This window comes from Eucalyptus grandis, chromosome 11 (genome assembly GCF_016545825.1).
Source record: "Eucalyptus grandis isolate ANBG69807.140 chromosome 11, ASM1654582v1, whole genome shotgun sequence".
Classification (NCBI taxonomy): Eukaryota; Viridiplantae; Streptophyta; class Magnoliopsida; order Myrtales; family Myrtaceae; genus Eucalyptus; species Eucalyptus grandis.
In genome coordinates, this window is record NC_052622.1 from 33,282,062 (window position 1) to 33,302,870 (window position 20,809).

At 39.9% G+C, this 20,809-nt stretch overlaps 1 protein-coding gene and 1 long non-coding RNA gene across 3 annotated transcripts; both read left to right on the top strand.

Annotated features, from left to right (window-relative positions):
* The first annotated feature begins 384 nt into the window (after nt 1–384).
* LOC104426124 lies at nt 385–2,359 on the top strand. 2 transcript variants are annotated; one of them, XR_721772.3, is made up of 5 exons: nt 385–534; nt 683–799; nt 1,517–1,785; nt 1,881–1,990; nt 2,193–2,359. It is a non-coding gene; the product is annotated as an uncharacterized LOC104426124 (long non-coding RNA). The 2 variants fall into 2 exon arrangements; XR_005547724.1 differs by having other exon boundaries at nt 386–534; nt 1,881–1,971.
* Nucleotides 2,360–18,743: 16,384 nt separating this feature from the next.
* Nucleotides 18,744–19,975, top strand: LOC104427792 (bidirectional sugar transporter SWEET12-like). Its single transcript, XM_039305284.1, has 6 exons — nt 18,744–18,795; nt 18,899–18,935; nt 19,013–19,229; nt 19,301–19,459; nt 19,595–19,714; nt 19,820–19,975. The coding sequence occupies exons 1-6, from the start codon at nt 18,744–18,746 to the stop codon at nt 19,973–19,975; spliced, it is 741 nt and encodes a 246-aa protein (XP_039161218.1).
* Nucleotides 19,976–20,809: the final 834 nt, after the last annotated feature.

Below are 20,809 nucleotides of genomic sequence, written 5' to 3' on the forward strand. Positions count from 1 at the left end.
TCCAATGTTCCATGTGAATATGCTCAAACATTCTATGTAGATAAGAAAGACCTAGGCCGAGGGGAATCACAACGGCACCCCTTGGGGCAAAAACCTAGAACAATCAAAACGTTGAGTACATCATGGTGGACCGAGTCATCTTGAAGAGGTATTGGATGCCCAAGAAGGAATACCTGGTCCAATGGAAGTAGGGGTGAGCATGATTCCCGTGTAGAACCGGGAACCGAGGAATCGCACTAGAGGGTCCGGTTCGGTTACCGGTTCTAAAGAAACCGGTTCCGGTTCCCAGTTCCCTTTTTCTAGGAACCAAGAACCGGTAAGGTTCCACAAAAACGCCTAAATTAATTTTACGTTTACCCTTCTCACTTTTCAATTCACGCTTCACAGTTCTCTTTCCTCTCCCATTCCTGCCTCACGCTACTTGCCGTCGACGAGTTTCTCGATGAATTGAGCGATCCCCTTCTTGGATCTCCACACGGACTCGGGCCTCAAGTCCCTCAACGAGTTTCTCTCCGGCAAGACCCACATCTCCGGGTAACGCTTCAACTCTCTCTCTCTCTCTCTCTCTCTCTCTCTCTCTCTCTCTCTCTCGGTTCTTCGTGCGAGGGATCAATCGGTCGATTTGGTATCTTGGGCCCCCTTGCTTGTTTGGGATGTTTATCGGCGTTGTTGTCGATGGCAGAGATCAACTCATGAAGGACGACATCAAGGTGTACGCCGCGGTTCTCGATAAGCCCAGAGGCTCGTTCTTGAACGCCAGCAAGTGATACAAGTGTGTGTCCTCACATCTCGCCTCGAGGTTCGCTTCTCTCTTCAATTTGGCTCTTATGTTGCTGGGTTGCTCGATTTTGCTTGATTCGGAACTTCCTTTTTGGATAGGATCACTTCTAGTAGTTTGTGTAGTGATTGATTCAATGATTGTGAGTTTTAGATGCTGGTTCTTGGTACCATGTTTCGTGATTAAGCATCTTGGTACTAGTACCCAAAAGGGTTCTGAAAAGCGAGGATTTTTTTGTGTTTACGAATGCCTGTTATGCTGGATTTCTCGTACTTTGGCCCAAAACAGCCAACTCTGTGGGGTGTTTCAAATTCCTTCTGTCTTCCCCTGAGGTGGCGTACCTCATAGTTTTAAATTTCATAAGCTTCTAATCATAAGTGTTCTCTCATGTTATCCTATTTGGTCCCTGTTATTTTGGAATTATGAGATTGAGTTTTGCTATCATTATTGTCTTCTGGCAATGCAGCTTCATATTTTTGTCATCTGAACATATAATATATTCTTATGTCCGATGAGTAGTAGTGCATTACCGAAACATTTTTCCCTTTATCTGATCTTGTAATAAATTACAACTGTTGTTAGTCTATGTAAGAGAGGGAGAGAGAGACTGTCAAGTAATTCTTTCCCCAAGTTAAGAGTTCAAACATCATCTACTCACAGTGGGATTTTATTGAAAGTAGATGTTTGTGAACATATTCTACCAGTCCGGTGAGCTTTTTCTTGGTTCATTATGCATAGAAATCCATTATATCTCTGGTCGTGGTATCCTTGGCATTGATGAGTCAAATGCAACCTGTGGGAAAAGGTTAGCATCCATCGGGTTGGACAATACTGAGGTCAATTGTCAAGCTTATAGACAACTTCTGTTGACCACGCCTGGTCTGGGTGAATACATCTTTGGTGCCATTTTGTTTGAGGAGACACTTTACCAATCGACAACAGATGGGAAGAAATTTGTTGACTGCTTGCGTGAGGAGAAAATTGTTCCAAGTATTAAAGTTGACAAGGTTTGCTTTGAGGGGCCCTTCCTGAATGTCTATGCGTCAAATAGAAACTGTCATTGTCAATGTGCTTATCATCGGTACACTCTCTTTGTCCAAAGGGTTTGGTTCCTCTTCCTGGATCCAATAATGAATCCTGGTGCCAAGGCTTGGATGGATTGGCTTCAAGGTCTGCTGAATACTACAAGAAAGGTGTTTGTTTTGCCAAATGGTGAGTCAGCTTGTGCTCCAATTTGTTCGTTAAGATGTTATTTTTGGCCTTACCTTAATTTCTCTATGGGAAAAAAAAGTCCAGAAAATATCTTATTACATGACTTGTAACTAATCTGTTTGCCATTGCTGAATTTTCCCCTTGCTATTTGAATGTTTTACACTTGTGCTCATTAGCCTTCAATGCTTAAATTATTCTGCAGGAGGACAGTAGTTAGCATTCCTTGTTGCTTGCATCAGTGATTTTCTTGTGTTTGTCAATTGTCACAACAAAAGTGGCTAAGTTGCCATCCTTTTTCTGATCTTGGCTTGAGCTGACATAGAAGCTTTGATTTGTCTCTTTCCTTCTTCGTTATAGTTCAAATTTGAAAATGAAAAAAAAAAAAAAAAAAAAAAAACCTATTGGAACCTAGAATCGACCCTGGAACCTGTGACAGAGTAGGTTCCAGGTTTCAAAAAATGAGGAACCTTGATGCGTGATGGGGTGAGTGATTCAAGAACGGGGATTTTTTTGAAGGGATTTTTGTGGTTAAGTCTATGGACTAGTGTGTACGGTAAAGAAACAAAGAGGAATAAGAAAAAATAGAACGATCTCCTCCCAAGGTATAAAGGCCACGCCACCAACCGAGGATGTGGATCGAGATCTACGAAGCTCACCACCAAGGCCTAAAGCTTCCACCAGCCAAGGATAAAGCACTTCGGGATAGGAGAAGCTCACCACCAAGGCCTAGAGATTCCACCAGCCAAGGATAAAGGGCTTCTTGGCTCACCACCAAGGAGTGATCTACGCTCCAAGGATAAAGAAACCGAAAGGAGTTATCCACTCTCCAAAGGAGTTCACTCAAGCAGAGGAAATCTCACCATTTTCATTCATGAAATTCGTATCTCCTACATTGGATAGTTTTCCCCTCTTTATAGGAGGATTTTAACCTTAATACATATTAAAAACAGACCTTAATAGCCTAGAAACTGAAACGTTCGACTCTTGGACTGCATAAAAATGGCTAGGAACTTAATAAAAGCCTTTACTATCACGGGAACTAAATGCCATAATAAAAAGCCTTTACTATCACGGGAACTAAATGCCATTTAATCTTCGGCCTTCCACATTCTCGAACCGTTAGCTTTCCGTGAACCTCTAGCCTTCCCAAAATTCGAGCTCTTCCCTTGACCAGAAAATAATCCTTGAAGCTTCTTCAATTGGTCATACAGGACATCTAAAATGGCCTCTCAATGATACCTATTGATATACCACAAAGTAATTAACATTATTCATTCAAAATGATCCATCGAAGCACATAATGCCCAACTTCTTTATTGGCTTGGATAAGCATCGATGGTTCCGAGTTGGTCCATGGAGCTACGTTGGATGCTCCCGCATCATCCTCCCCAGGTTGTTTGAGATTTGTCCTCAAATCTAGAAGGTTTTCATCCTCCAAGTAAGGAGAAAGGTCTCCCACGTTGAAGGTTGCCGAAACTGCAAACTCTCCTGGAAGGTCAATCTTGTAAGCATTGTCACCAATTCGCTGAATAACTTTAAATGGACCGTCAGCTCTAGGCATGAGCTTGTTCTTTCGACGAAATGGAAATCTCTCCTTCCTCAAGTGAAGCCATACAAGATCGCCCAGTTGAAATTGAGTCTTCTTGCGATGTTGATTAGCTTTCTTCTTGTAAGATTCGTTGGCCTTTTCAATGTTGGATCGAATCTGCTCATGGAGCTTCTTCATTGATTCAGCTCTTTTCTTGCCATCAAAGCTCACTTGAGAGTTAGACGGAATTGGAATCAAATCAATGGGTGTGAGAGGATTAATTCCATACACAACTTCAAATGGCGATCGACCAGTAGTATAACTTGGTGATCGATTGTAAGCAAATTCAGCATGCGCAAGCTTTAAATCCCAATCTTTCAACGATTTACTCACCATACCACGAAGAAGAGTGGTTAGAGTACGATTTGTTACCTCCGTTTGGCCATCCGTTTGGGGATGACAAGCTGTGCTGAATAAGAGTCTTGTACCAAGCATTCTCCATAGAGTCCTCCAAAAGTGGCTTAAGAACTTGGAATCACGATCCGACACAATGGTCTTTGGTACTCCATGAATGCGGATAATCTCTTTGAAATATAATTCAGCAATATGAGATGCATCATTGGTCTTGTGACATGGCACGAAATGAGCCATTTTAGAGAACCAATCGACGACCACCATGATAGCATCTTTTCCTCTTTGAGTTCTTGGTAGAGCCACAATGAAATCCATGCTAACATCTTCCCAGGGCTGCAATGGTACCGGAAGTGGAGTATACAAACCTTGATGGAAATGGCTTTTTGATCTTTGACAAGTTGCACACCTTGAGATGATAGCATGCACATCTCCACTCATCTTTGGCCAATAGAAATGCTCTTGAAGAACCTCAAGAGTTTTGTTAATACCAAAATGACCAGCCAATCCTCCACCATGCGCTTCTCGAATCAACAATTCGCGAAAAGAACTCTTCGGCACACATAATTGATTTCCTTTAAAAAGAAACCCATCTTGCAAAGAATATATACCTTGAACTCCCTGCTTGCAATTGTTGATGATAGAGGAGAATTCCGCATCTTCAGAATAAAGTTCTTTCATTGATTGAAATCCGAGAATCCTAGAGTCCAAAACCGCAAGCATAGAATATCTTCTCGATAAAGCATCTGCTACAACATTAGTGTGCCCCGGTTTATATTTTGAGACGAAAGAAAAGGATTGAAGAAATTCTACCCATTTTGCATGTCTCGAATTAAGTTTGCGTTGGCCACTAATAAACTTAAGCGCCTCATGATCGGGAATGAAGGACAAATTGCTTTGGCCTCAAATAATGACTCCAATGATCAAGAGCTCGAACAATGGCATAGAACTCTTTGTCATAAGTTGAATAATTCCTCTTGGAATCAGATAATTTCTCGCTGAAATATGCCAATGGTTTTGTGCTTGCACTAGAACAGCACCAATACCAACTCCACTTGCATCACACTCAACTTCAAATACTTTATCAAAATCAGGAAGTGCAAGAATAGGGGACTCACAAAGTTTCTGCTTGATTATGTCAAAAGCGTTTTGAGCAGCCTTTGTCCATTCAAAAGCACCATTCTTCAGGCATTCAGTTATAGGAGCCATGACGGTACTAAAGTTTTTGACAAAACGTCGATAGAAAGAAACAAGTCCATGAAAGCTTCTTACATCGAAATGGACTTGAATCGGCCAAGTCTTCATAGCTTCCACCTTGGTTTGATCAATAGAGATTCCATCTTTAGAAACCACATAACCAAGAAACACAATGCTTGGAGAGAAGAACTCACATTTCTCCATTTTAGCATATAGTTTTCGTTCTCTCAAAACATTAAAGACCTGTTTTAAATGAGAGATATGCTCCTCCTCGTTCTTGTTATAAACAAGAATATCATCGAAATAAACAACGACAAATCGACCAATAAAAGAACGAAGAACCTCGTTCATAAGTCTCATGAAGGTACTCGGTGCATTAGATAATCCGAATGGCATAACCAACCACTCATAAAGGCCTCCCTTGGTTTTGAAAGCCGTCTTCCATTCATCTCCTTCTCGCATTCTGATTTGATGATAACCACTCCGCAAATCTATTTTTGAAAACACAGAAGAACCATATAATTCGTCAAGCATATCATCAAGTCTAGGTATAGGGTACCTATACTTAATGGTGATGTTGTTGATGGCCCGACTATCAACACCATTCGATATGTACCATCCTTCTTAGGTACAAGTAGAGCCGGAACAGAACAAGGACTCATGCTTTCTCGAACGTATCCTTTGAGGATAAGTTCATCGACTTGTCTATGCAACTCCTTTGTATCCTCCGGATTGCATCGATAAGCTGGCTTGTTTGGTAGCGGAGCACCGGGGATCAAATCAATTTGATGCTCAATACCTCTTATGGGAGGTAATCCAAGTGGCAAATCCTCCGGAAACACATCTGCAAATTCTTTCAACAAGCAATGCATTTTTGGATGTATGGGTCGCTCTATCTCACTCTTTTTCTCGACCACAAGCAAAGCAAAAACATTCTTTTGTTTGCTAATGGCTCTCTCAACCCGTGTCTCACTCAAGAACATATTTTCCTTACAAGTGTTTCCCTCCCAGGTTGATTATTATGTATCGAATAAGGACTCAATGGTAAAAGAGTAATGCATTTTGTTCCTTATGAAAAGAGTATGTGTTTTTCCGACCATCATGCATAGCATTTATATCAAATTGCCACGGTCTACCCAATAACAAGTGGCATGCCTCCATAGGAATCACATCGCATACAACCTCATCTTGATAGTTCTGCCCAATCGAAAATGCTATAAGAATGTGTTTGGTTACCTTGAGTTCATTCCCTTGATTGAGCCATTGGAGCTTGTATGGTTGAGGATGTTTCGTTGTTGGAAGCTTCAACTTGTCGACAAGAGTTGTCGAAGCAACATTGGTGCAGCTCCCACCATCGATGATCACCGAACACACCTTTTCATTAATAGTGCAACGCGTGTGAAATATATTCTCCCTTTGCTCTTTATTTGGAGAAACTTCAACAGGTAAGGCTCTTCGGATGATCAACAGCTCACCATCATCAGCTTTCTCCACAACTTCTTCTTCCCGATCTGATTCAGAAATATTTTGGTCTTCATTGTCAGCCTCTTGAAGTGCCGAATTGATCTCCTCAATTTCTTGAAGAGTCATAACTCTCCGATTTGGACAATTTGCTTGTAAATGCCCAAAACCATGGCACTTAAAGCATTTCCTTGCATCACCTTCAAACTTCTTTTGGACTTCTTTAGAAGGCTCTGCATTCTTTCCCTTGCCTTTGTCTTTGTCGACGTACTCTCGCCCTTGCTTGACGAAGCACCCTTAAAATAGGATGTCGCCTTTGTTGAGGTTTGGAGGAAAACCTCTTGCTCTTCAATTGTTTTTTGACTTTTATGGCTAACTTGCATACGTCTTCAAAGGACCAATACGGTTGAAGTTCAACCATATCAGCAATTTCTCGATTCATGCCGCCAAGAAAACGAGCGATGGTTTGCTCGGGAAAATCTGGAATTTCACTCCTCATTTTGAGTTGTTCAAACTCACGAATGTATTCTTCAACGCTCATCCCATGTTGTCTTAGGGAGTTCAGTTTGAGGAAGAGATCTTGCTTATAGTTGTCGGGCAAGAACCTCTTCTTCATCAACTTCTTGAGTTTTTCCCAAGACTTGATTCGGCCTTTTCCTTCCCTTGCTCGTTGATGCTTTAGATTCTCCCACCATAGAGAAGCATATTTGGTCAGCTTTAGGACAGCAACCTTACATTTCTTCTCATCCGAATAGGATTTGAAGTCAAAAATTCGTTCGATTTTGTATAGCCAATCCACAAAGTCGTCGGGATTAAGATTACCGTCAAACTCAGGGATCTCCACTTTAATGTCTCTTTCATCCTCCTTATGCCTCCCTCTCCGTCTTCGTCTTCGAATTGGAGATTCAGAATCGCTAGAGTGCAGAATCGTTCGGTTGTCTCCAGTGGACTCGGAATCGCCATCAGAATTTTGACGAGATTCGGAATCGTCACGTCGATTCCGTTCGTTGGGACGCCTTGCTGGTTGTCCTTGTCTCGCCGGATTCTCTAGAAGATTGAGGACTCGCTCCATTTGTTGTTGAAGATTTTGGATTGCACGATCTCGCCTTTCGTTGTGCGCTTGCTCCAGAGTCAAGCCTCTAGGAACTTGTTCATCCATAAGGAATTTGTAACAAAAGAAAGAAAGGAATCACTCAAATGAGTTGAACCTTGAGCTCTGATACCAATATTTTGATGCGTGATGGGGTGAGTGATTCAAGAACGGGGATTTTTTTGAAGGGATTTTTGTGGTTAAGTCTATGGACTAGTGTGTACGGTAAAGAAACAAAGAGGAATAAGAAAAGATAGAACGATCTCCTCCCAAGGTATAAAGGCCACGCCACCAACCGAGGATGTGGATCGAGATCTCGAAGCTCACCACCAAGGCCTAAAGCTTCCACCAGCCAAGGATAAAGCACTTCGGGATAGGAGAAGCTCACCACCAAGGCCTAGAGATTCCACCAGCCAAGGATAAAGGGCTTCTTGGCTCACCACCAAGGAGTGATCTACGCTCCAAGGATAAAGAAACCGAAAGGAGTTATCCACTCTCCAAAGGAGTTCACTCAAGCAGAGGAAATCTCACCATTTTCATTCATGAAATTCGTATCTCCTACATTGGATAGTTTTCCCCTCTTTATAGGAGGATTTTAACCTTAATACATATTAAAAACAGACCTTAATAGCCTAGAAACTGAAATGTTCGACTCTTGGACTGCATAAAAACGGCTAGGAACTTAATAAAAGCCTTTACTATCACGGGAACTAAATGCCATAATAAAAAGCCTTTACTATCACGGGAACTAAATGCCATTTAATCTTCGGCCTTCCACATTCTCGAACCGTTAGCTTTCCGTGAACCTCTAGCCTTCGCAAAATTCGACCTCTTCCCTTGACCAGAAAATAATCCTTCTGAAGCTTCTTCAATTGGTCATACGGGACATCAAAAATGGCCTCCTAATGATACCTATTGATATACCACAAAGTAATTAACATTATTCATTCAAAATGATCCATCGAAGCACATAATGCCCAACTTCTTTATTGGCTTGGATAAGCATCGATGGTTCCGAGTTGGTCCATGGAGCTACGTTGGATGCTCCCGCATCAAACCTATACCTGATGGTAGGTTCCAAGTTCCAGATGGAACCGAACCGGAACCGGGAACTGCTCACCCTAAATGGAAAGGTGTTCTAGAGAGTGAAACAAGTTGGGAACCATCCGAGACTCTTTACAGTTCAAGAAACACATCGACGCATTCCATGCCAAAAAGTGACAAGGGTGTCATTCGAATAGATGGGGGAGATCGACACAGCCCAAGGACGAGCATGATCCAAGACGTCCAAATGAAGGGTCATGTCCCACACAATGACAAGCCCACAAGCGCCCACAAACAACCCATGAGCAATAGAGCCGGCTTATGAGCAACGCAAGAAGAAGCTAGCGACCATTCGGCTTCCTCGTGTCAGGTGACCCTTCAATTCCCACAAACTGACCCTGTAGACCCATGGCAAACATCCCTTGAGTTCACCCATGGCCTAGGGCCTCTTGAGCTTCTGGTGCAACCTTATAATGATTGTATATATTCAAATACGACCGTTGGATCGAAGAGGATCAACAGCTAGAATCAGCCCATACTTGTATAAACAGGGGACCCTTTCCCCTCACTTGTACACTCTTGTTCACAAGCTAATATAATTTGAGCTTCACTCTCATGCTTTGTTCTTGTGAGCTGTGTACATGTGTAAGGCTAACTTGGGATCAAATCTTAAGGCCGCACAGATAGGAATCATCGGAATCAATCGACCTATAACACGTGCATGCAAGTTTGTACAATGAAGTAGATAGTGATGGGCTTTGGAGGGTTTTGTTCCTTTCTCCTCATCCTTTTAATTAACAAAAGGATCAACCAGGGTCCAACTTCTTGGGTGGCTTTGTGTTGGATTCTCCATCATCGTTTTCACAGCTCCTTTAAGTGTGGTGAATAATTGGAATAACTCTTGATTTCTTACCTTTTACTTTTCCCTAGTTATACTTTCCTTGATGCACTACTGAGTTATGTGAGACAAGTTTTGCATGACAATTATTTTCGACGAATATTGCACGGAGAACAGTGATACGCACCAAAAGCGTAGAGTTCATGCCCTTCTCTCTCTCATTTTTCCCCACGCTCAGCGATGTAACTTGGCTCCTATATGGTATATCTCTCAAGGATATCCACGTCACCGTACGCATCGACTTTCAACAAATACTAGAAATTATGCTAAAAAGAGTTTTCTATTACCCAGAGAAAAAAGTGTGTCATGGAGACTACGGTCGCTTTATTTCTCATATACAATCATTAACATATGTATGATCATTTACATAGGTTCCAAACGTATTGGGGTTTATCCTTGGAGTGCTTCGGATGGGACTCTATCTGATATATAGGAAGAGGAATGTGATGGTTTTGGAGGAACCCGATTATTTCGATGGTGCAACGCCGATTGCCGATGCTTAAAGTCGCAATATCGCCTTTAACGATAGCATCATCGACGTTGATGAGATCAAGGAGAGGAAAGACGATGTATACGAGGGTGAGATAAGCTTGGAAGCTTCCAATAATAGACCAGTTGCAAATGGTTCATGTGAAGTTTGACCCGGGTTAAGTCGCAGCATATGTCTCTGCTGTTGTCTTTCAAGTAGCTAGTAAGCTAATTAAGTTCTTTCTTCTATGTTGTTAATGCACGCGTCATAACTTGTATATGCAAGTGGAGATTAACACCACGTGCATAAGTGCTCTAGAATTGCAATGTCTTTTCTAGTAATTAAAATCTTCCTTGTCTCGTTCCTGTCATAAATGAACTCATTCTACTATCTCTTGGATCCATATTTCGAAAAGAAATATCAAGTTTGCCGTGATTCACATATGAAGATCATGATTCGTGACCTAAATCGAAATTGGCCGTGAAAGATGCCTGTCGTGATCTACCTCCTTTAAAAGCAGAGAAGCCCACCTTTCGGAAAGCTAATAAACAACCATATCATCGTCGGCGTCGTTCAATGAGGGACGTTTCAATAAAAGTCAAATGGATACGGGTTCTGTGTTAGCGGAGGAGTCATATCATCTGGCATGAGATTACCATATTCAAAAGCTTGGCACAACTTCCATCCGAGCCTCTCGTTCTAGCCCGTTGCACTTCTTTAAGGATGACATAGCTTCGTAACATTGAGGCAATATCTATTATCTCTTAGAAATTTTTTATAATATGGGCTTACATTAATTAATTAATTTTCTATTTTAAATAATCGGGTTAATGGATATTCCAATATTTGTTAAACGCTAGAGTGATTTTATTGAATTGAGTTTTGGCATCTATTAATAATGGGCTTAATTGAACAACAAAGTGTAGGCAATTGTGTTTAACTGAAGCCCGTAATAGGAATGGCTCAATTGACACACTTTTGATTAGGATTTGCTAGATTCCCTCTCTAGCTTATAAAAGGGTATCGGTTGCTTTAATCCCATTGAAAGCTACTATACTGAAATAGGTCTTCGAGAGGAAGATCTAGCATCCCAATAAATGTCTAGGTATTAGAGTAATCTATTTTTCTTCAAGTAAAGTAATAGCTTAAACAGGTACGCTTTAATTCCACTATACTTATTGATCTCGGTGTTTTATATTCATATATGAATCCGATTCTTCTTAATTGATTAGTTACTTATGTGAATAATTTTCTTCATTATCTACTCATCAGTATGTGAAACTTCAATAGTTTGGTCAGGCACTCGGGTGCCAATCGAGTCGAGCGACGCTTTTGGGTTGAGTCACCACTGCAGTCTACAGCAGAGTTCTTGTGCCCCCAGCATTTTATTTCCAGCCTTTCCCTTATTGGTGGTCATAGCGATTTAATGACTTAATTGATGGCATTAATAACTGGCTAGATGGCCTTAAATAACATATCTTGCACTATTTAGTGCACATAAGCCGCCAAAAGTCTTTCCGACACCACTTTTGACAATATTTGAGTGAAAATGGACGGCATTTTTTAATGTTGGGAAAAAGATCTTGGAAATGTGTAATTTATTGAAGGGCACGTTGGTCAGGTGCTCGAAACTTGACTTGAGCTCGATCACGTAATAAAGTTTTACCAAGCTCGGCTTGAGCTTAAAGAAATTCGATCTTCTAGAGCTTCATAAAGCCCAAATATCTTCCTTGGATTTTCGTTGTGTGTGGATACACTTTGTAACTTCAAGGAACTCTATGTTTGATTTTATCACAATTATAATTGCAAGCTTGAGCTTGACTCGATATGAAATTCAAGCAGATTGAGCTCGACTCTAGATCAAACAAGTTGATTTGATCGAGTAATATATCATCGAACCAAGGCCCGAGCTACGTACTCACGGGTAACTTTGACTCGGTTTACAATGATAAACACAAGGGGCTTGGAACGATTACTATCTTGCTTGGGCGATATTTTCTTCCACCCTCGGCGGAGAAAACTTTCTTCAATCAAGTTTTGTATTGGTGGTTTACAAAGATGGACATTTTGACGAAGTTCGTACATAGGAAAGCCCTGTTTGTACCGAACTCTTTTCTCATAGAACCAATTCGGAGAGTTGCTTCGGATATGATCCAATGAGCGCGCAACCAGAAAGCAACGCATTATCGGCAACTAAAAGGAAAAGGAAAAGACCCAAACCTAAGCACATTGGTGTGCTGCTCGTTGTCCTGCCGCATAGATCTTCGTATACAACAAGGTTGGACACGAGAATGCACGTACGGAGACGGCCGTTCCTTCAAAGGTAGGCACGAATCATGAAGATGTGGACAGTCCCAGTCCGATTGAGATCTTGCCTAACTACATCCTCGTTTGGAGGTCTCTTTTCTCTACTTGGTTATTCTCGCGTGCCCTTGGGCCCTTCGTCGTGACTCATTGAATTGTATCTTTACTTTTGAAACCCGCGCGATTAGGAGACTTTGGGGAAAACGTATTTGTAAAGCCCCGTTAAAGTTGCACACAAGCTTTTAGCTTTTATTTGAATAATCTATTACCCCTCATGCGTAGGGTGGAAATAAGCAATTGAGAAGACAAATAGAGGTCTAGAAAAATTTTAAATCAAGACCTCATAATCCGATACAATTTGTAATTTTATGAGACTTTTATCAACTATTTTAAAAACTTAAACCGTTAGATGAAAATGTGGTTTAACATCTAAATATTTTGAAACATAGAACTTGATGTTAAGCTACGCGATTCATCAAATAAAACCTCGCGCATGGTATGTTGCAACTCAGCCTTACCATCAAGACCAAAGACCCACTAATTAACCACGTGTGATCGTACAAATTCTAAGATTAGGAGGGGCACCCGTTCAACGTCAATCACCTAACAATATATTACTAATTATCCAAACATTTAGCAGACGATAATGGTGGCCAATTTACGCACTCCATGTCCCGACGTCCAAGCACTTATTTCCAGACCGCAAATCTCTTTTGCTAAAGGAGATGTTTCATGTTGGATGGAACCTTCGACTCTCATACCGTTTCCTGAATGTCGAGATTCCGTTAGTTTCCCTCTCTTATCATTTTCCCTTCATTTCGAGGAAGTGCTTTGTTAGGGTCTTATTGCTTTCAACTCAGGCTGAGTACATGATCCCGAATTACAAATGGAGGGTCCTAACTCGAACTTCATTCAATGTCGAATTGCGGCGTTGACTGATAGATAACATCAGGGTGGTGTCGTTGTCGAACAGATGTCCTCGTAATGGATTTGCGGCAAAGTGTGTTACTTCAATAATCGATGTACCTCGCCCTCATTGTTGCTTCAAAAGTTAAAACCTTTTTCCGCAATCGACGACGCCTTCATTATTAATTTGGACAATGATACTCCTCCCAATCATAACATTCCCACAGGCACGTGCGAAACCGTTATAGAGGGGAAACTTCTTTTAAAAGACCTAAATCTATTACACTTTGGCTAATTCAATATTAAACATTTCAAGTTTGCTAATATTACTTTGGTCTAAATAATTTTGCTAATTGAATTATAAACTTTTTAATTAACAATTAAGTCCATTCAACAAACTAGGTTATTGCTAACATAGATACCAGTCATCCAAAGTGATGCCAACGTAATAATTTTTTGTAATTTTTAAAAATAATTATTCTTTATTTTTTATTTTTCTTTACTTTTTTTTTTCCTGTGCCGTCGAGGGTCACCAGCAACCCTCGCCCACTACGAAGGCTTTACTCAAGGCCATCACCTTGCCGATTGTGGGTGAGGGTGCGAAGGTCCTTGTTGAATCTAGGTAGGCGACCACAATGCCAAAATCTAGGTAGGCGACCACAATGCCAAAATTGTCGCCTACCTAGATTCAACAAGTAAATTGTCAAAAAGTTACAAAATTTGTCTACTTTAAAAAATAGCAAATGAAAAAATGAAAAGAAAAATTAAAAATTAAAAAAAATAACAAAGTTGTCCACTTTCATGCTAGCGGTGCCACACACAAAAATTGGCCAAATTGACTCAACAAGCAAATTGTCAAAAAAATTATACAACTCAACTAGCAAAATTAAAAGATTTAAAATTGAATTAGGCAAAGTGTAATAGATTTAAGATTTTATGAACAATTTTCTCCCACTATAGAAAGAGATCACATAAATAACTAAAGCCAAAAGCGAAGCATATACCAATTGCTAATTAAAATATACAACACCACCAATGATTCCACAGTTGCCGGGTAATCGTTAGAGACTCTTATCAGCTCTTATCCCATCAAGTGGCCATCTCATATTATAATTCCACACTCAACCTCGAACCGAGCCTACCCACATCGAGAGCTCTCCAGCAATTTGGCGCACGAAATTCAATCTCAAATACCATCGAACGAATCTGGGAGGAGAGTTTACATGTCAAGGGTATACTCCTGCATGTTCTCGTATAAGACGCACGTTACGAACGCATGCAATCCGCGATAAGGTTAATGCCGATATCACGGTCAAAAAGGGCTACTCGATAAAGCGCAACGATATCATTAAATTAAAGCCTTGGTTAGCCAATTGCCATAAGTAGAGGTGATAAAATGGGTTTTAGATAAATGAATCATACATAAGTCACTTGTTTTTAGACAAAAAGTAGTTAAATGGGTTTCAAAAATTAAAGACTTAAAGATAGGTGAGTGTTAAGTGGGTCTTGGGTTGGATTAAGAACCCATTTTCAACCAAAACCTTTATAATCTCTATCTTCTTTATTTAAATTTACAAAAATATTTTTTTATAAAAATCGAAATTATAATTTTTTATTTTAAAATTTCTTTTCTTTTTCTTTTTCTTTTTTTTCTTTTACTTTTTTCTTCTTCTTTTTCTCTTTTTTTTCTTTATCCTTCCTCCTTCCGATTGTTGGCATGGCGATGGCCGGTGACCGGCCAGGCAAGCCTCAAGCTTGCCGGCGTCAGGCAAGCTCAAGCTCACTGAATCTAGCAAGGCGGAGCCTTCGTCAAGGCCGGCGAGGCTCGAGCCTCGCCAAATCCCGAGAGGCGAGCTCAAGGCTCGCCGTGGCCAATCGCCGGCTATCGTCGTGGTCGGTGGCTAGCCAAAGAAGAATAAGAAAAATAAAATAAATAAAAAGAATATTTATATTTATATTTAAAAATAAAAATAAATATAATTTTAATTTTTTAAAAATAAAAAATAATTAAAATTCGATTTTTAAAATAATTATTTTAAAAATTATATAAATTGTCCATTAAATTTGTGTTGTATAAAACTATTTTAGTAATACATTTTTTAAAAAATAATATATATAAAATAAAATTTCTTAAGTTTAGTTAAATGAGTCGGGTTGGGTATGGGTAAAAAATTTTGCACTATAATAAATAGATCATAAACGGGTTAAATTGGTCGATTTGGGTCGGATCATTTATGACCCGACCCGACCCACATGTTTAATGGATCTAGCCATAGAAACGATATAAAGACCCGAAATGATTCGGCACTTATAGCGAAAAAGTGATACGCGGATCGATCTGAAACGACCTGTCCCCCATTTTTGGCGGAGGGTGTGTGAAAAAGATAGGGCGGGGATGGCAAGACGTCACTCCATGAATGGATGGATCGATGGTTATCCCCTTGACATCTGTAGGATTGCCCAAATTGGCCAAGTGGAGATCTAGCTGTGAACCGACTCATCCCAATCCTTCGACATTTAGTGTATGCATCGCTCCACCTGAGATCTTCATAGAATGTACCAGGCTCTTTAATTTAACATAACCTAATACATTCGACATATCCTGATGACCGACAGAGAGTCGTGTAATTGCTCCTAGAACATAGCTTCTTGGTATATAGGTAAGGGTCAAAAGAAACTTTCTCTATTATATGTCTTCGCTTTTGTCTAATGTCTAGAGTCAAATTTTCTTCGCAGCAAATTTAGCTTTACTTATTTAAATACTAAGTTCAATATGCTACTATCGCAAATTCTGTTTTTATTCTCACTTCATGTTTATTAATAATTACGATCAGTGCACGGAAAGTTTTAAAATTTATTATAAAAATATAATCAATTTCTAAAATTTTTAAAAGTGCAATTAGCAAAATGATTTAATTGGACCAGTTTGATAAATTTTAAAACTCGATTGTACTTTTTGAAAGTTTTAAAACTTCGTTAAACTTTCATGACAAGTTTTGGTGCTTTCAATGCACTTACCCATCTATTATTTTGACTAAATCATTCTTTTCTAGATGGCCAAATGATTGTATAAAGTGTTGTAAATTAATTTTTTTCCTTTTAACTTATCACTCAAGTAGAAACGTAAGCTACACCTTGTTTAGTTTAACTTTTTCTAAGTATCTAAGATTGCCATGTCAATGAAGACATATTAATATATAACATAAATATATAATTAAATGTGGATGAAGACATGTCTATATAGAAAATCAATATATAATCACAATAAAACAACGATAATAGGAAGGAAAATCAATATTATGCCTGGGCATGGGTCAACCTTCTCGATGCGAGATTGACCTCACCATGGCCAAGGCGAGGCTTGTCGGGCCTCATTAGACCTCGCCCTCACCTAGGCGAGGCCTGGCAAGGCACAGCAAAGTAGCTCTGACCGGGGCGAGGGTTGACCTTGCCAGATCGGCAATGGGGGCCTTGCGGCCATGCCTAGACGGCTAACGCTCAGCCTCAACTTGGTGAGACCAATCCTTGCTTGTGGCTGACAAGTGTGACCTCGCTAGCCATGGCTGTGGTTGGTGGCCGGTGATGGCCACCAGAAAAAGAAAAGGAAGAGAAAGGGGGAAGGGAAAGGAAAAAAAGAAAAAAAAAAAAATTTCAATAAACTAGTTTAAAATTTCAATAAATGCAAAAAAAAAAATTACTAAAATATTATTTAAAATGTCCATGTTAGTGCTAGTCACACCATGTCTCCCAACTAACATCCACATTAGTAATTTTTTGCCTAAATTGACCAAATTAATTGAATTAGTACTAATGTAAAAAGATTTATGATTAAATTGATCCAATTAAAAGATTTATGACTGAATTTGTACTAGTACAACAGATTTAGAACTTTTTTAGTACTTTTTCATTAAAGGCATGGACAACAAGGCACGCTATCATGCTCAATAATTGAAAATACAAAAGCCACTTACTTTACGATGAGGTTGTGTTTGATTGAATTACTCTTAGGAATGTTTTGACACGCACTCTGCCAACTTGTGGCCCTCATATACCGAAACATATGTTGATATTTGTATAAATAAGCTATATGAAAATGTGATATGCAAAATTGATATACCAAATGACATAGCAAATTGTAAGTATGCATTTAAATAAATGGGACACAGTGGATGAATATAATATTACATCACTTAATATATCAATTACGTCAATCAATTTTAGTATAATTAGCACATGAAAGTCCTTTAATCCAAATTCCATTTAGGCGATATTAACTTTAGTTCAACGAATGTGGTCACGTAATCAAAAGTGACTTTGGATCCTAGAAAGCGTTGAATCTTTATGGTATGATAAGGTGCTGCGGTCGCGTACGGGCGCACAATCACCTACTACGTCATACCACCTGCAATTATTAGGCGAGATCTTTATCTCCATTTGCAATATTAAAAGATATTATCGCCATCCACGTAATCGATAATTTTATTGACATGATAAGCTCATGTCTAGTACACCACTTAGTCAACACCAAAATTATATAAAAAGTCATAAGTTCTTCGTACAACAATAAATTCATTCCTAAACTTACCAGTTTTAACTAATATAATCCTAAACCTTAGGGTAGAAATCACTGACATAACGGTTCTATTAAAACCAGGCTGATAGTTGACATGGACAATTTTATATGAAACGACATCACTTTGCATTGAACCAAGAATATCTAAATTTTCTTTCTTTCTTTCTTTTCTCTTCTTTTCAATATTTTTGGCTTTTTATTTTTCCTATTCTATTGCTCATCTTTATCCTCTACCGACCAAAAGTGAGGGTCATAGCCCTTGCCAAATCTGGCTAAAGCCGCCGACCACAAGCTAAGGTAATCCTCGCTAGATTTGGCGAGGTTGTGATGCCCTTGCCAAGGTTGCCCTCGCTTGTGCCCGATGACCTTCGCAAACCATTGCCAAGGCTTTGATGACCGATGAACAAAAAAGATGAATAGTGCATTAAAACAAAAAGAATCAAATAATTCATTAAAAGAAAAATTGCAAAATGAAATTGTGTCATTTAATATCATCCACGTCAATCGCCAACTGTCCTACATAGGATCTTTGGTACTGACTAGACTGCCATGTCAATAATTTTCGATTTAAATTAACCTGATAAATTACATTTAAAATTTATCAAAAGGTTAAAGACTACATTCAGCAAATTGAAAAGTTTAGGACTTAATTGTCTGTCGTGTAATAGGTTTAAAATTTTTCGGACAGCTCTCTCTTCAATCAACCACCATCATAAATAATTATATCTTCTAGCATAACTTTTGCCTTCCATCTCCTCTATAAATTGTAAGGCCTACGTGAGCACAATTTCCTCAACATAGCCTTATTTGTTTTTAGCTTCGAAATCTTCCATTTGAATATCTTCAATTTCTGAGAGGAAGAGAGTGGGAAAATGGCCATCTTCACGACTGACAATCCCTGGGTGCTTATTTTTGGAGTTCTAGGTACTTTACACACGGTATCCAACTGTTTTATAATTACTATCGAACAACTACCGATGACTTTGTTTTGACGTGTTTTTCAACCTTTGGATGATTGTTGTCGCAGGTAATATCATATCCATCATGGTCTTTATGGCCCCAGTGTAAGTTTCTAACTCTTTCTCACTCCATGCACACTGACCAAAATAAGGTTTAGGACTTATTTAATCTCCTTTGGCAGGCCAACGTTCTGCAGGATATGCAGGAAGAAGTCAACTGAAGGGTTTGAATCAGTTCCATACGTGGTTTCTCTGTTCAGCGCTATGCTTTGGCTGTACTATGCGTCCCTCAAGTCCGAGTCCAGCGCTTTCCTGCTCCTCATGGTCAACTCGGTCGGATGCGCCATAGAGACGATCTACATCGCTCTCTACTTCACGTATGCTCCTAAACAAGCCAGGGTACGTAGCTACAGCGTTGTTCGTGAAGAACACACCTAATGTATTCTAATTGTTGGAGAGTGGATGCGCAGATGATGACGCTGACACTGCTGTTGCTGAATTTCGGAGGGTATTGTTCCATTCTTCTTCTGTCCCACTTCTTGGCAAAGGGATCGGCGAGGGTCCAACTTGTTGGGTGGATTTGCGTTGCGCTCTCTGCTGCAGTCTTTGCTGCTCCTCTAAGCGTCATTGTAATTTACTTCTATCTGACTCCTTCCTTTTTTCTGCACGAGAACGCCTGTCTTGCATGTCAATCTAGGACACAAGTTGTGCATGACATGTATTTTGGTTTCGACGTACATGTGAGTTTACATATGTGTGTGCAGAGAATGGTGATACGTACCAAGAGCGTGGAGTTCTTGCCCTTTTCTTTATCGTTCTTCCTCATGCTCAGTGCTGTGACTTGGCTCCTATACGGCCTATTCCTCAAGGACTTGTATGTCGCGGTATGCATGGTTCATCTACGTGTTAAAATCAAGATGGCGAGGTGTGGCAATATTATCTCCGTTCCCCTGAATGAACAGTATTAACATGTGTACGTGCATATATAGGGTCCAAACGTGTTAGGAGTCATCTTTGGAGTGCTTCAGATGGCGCTGCATGCCATATACAGGAAGAGAAATAATGATACCAGTGTTGGAAAGCTGAGCTCTGATACACAAAGTTGCAATGGGCATGCCTTCATCATCTTTATTGAAGCTTTCTGATAAAGGACCAGTGGCCCCTCCATCTGAAGTTTGACAGTCGTCTAAGTTACTCATATACCTGATGAGACTTTTTTTGTCAGCACCCCCTAGCTAGCTTGCTCGTTGCTTCTGCTATGTAAATAATATGTAAATGGAAGGGTCCGTGGGCGTGTGGGTGCTTGGCTAGGGGGCTGCTGACAAAAAAAGTCTGATCAGGCATATGAGTAACTTAGACGCCTGTCAAACTTCAGATGGAGTGGCCACCGGTAATTAATTTTCTCGTTCCTTCCGCGGTGTACTGTTGTTTGTGAATGTTCAATTTGTTTTTCCTCATAGCACAGTTATCAGACGCATTACTCTTTGAGAAAGAGATTCAGCTACTCTGCGTTCTTTGCTGATTGATTGATATCATCTACTTACCAGGCCATGTGGTCTGTCCGCTCATGAAACATTTTTTTCCTTAGAAATCCAGCCAGTTAGGATCATGAGCTAAGATCCCAGACACTCTGGGACACCCTTTTACATTCATTGAGTAAATTTGCCTCTTCATCAGAATGTAACTGTGGTCACGTAATGCGTGCCCTGAGATGACATCATAAGTTCTTACTCTGATTCCAATTAGGGAGAAGTTTGCTCAGGTGGGTAATAAACTCACCAAGGATAGCACGTAACATTAGGCCCAGACTCAACCGGACCGTCAACCCAGTTACTACACAAAATCATAGTTAAAAAGTACTCCCAACACACCATAGATATCCCTGATACAAAACTGAGAGATCAGAGGAACTTCCCCCTGAAAAAAAAAAGCAAAAAGCAGTTCCTCAATCAGGCTGACAATAAAAGAATTGAGTCACA

Excerpts from the sequence above, each read along its gene's own strand:
- LOC104427792 (XM_039305284.1), top strand. The coding sequence starts at position 18,744 with ATGGCCATCTTCACGACTGACAATCCCTGGGTGCTTATTTTTGGAGTT. Across the intron at positions 18,796-18,898 it reads GCTTATTTTTGGAGTTCTAG|GTAATATCATATCCATCATG; the intron begins GTACTTTACACA and ends TTGTTGTCGCAG. Across the intron at positions 18,936-19,012 it reads ATGGTCTTTATGGCCCCAGT|GCCAACGTTCTGCAGGATAT; the intron begins GTAAGTTTCTAA and ends CTCCTTTGGCAG.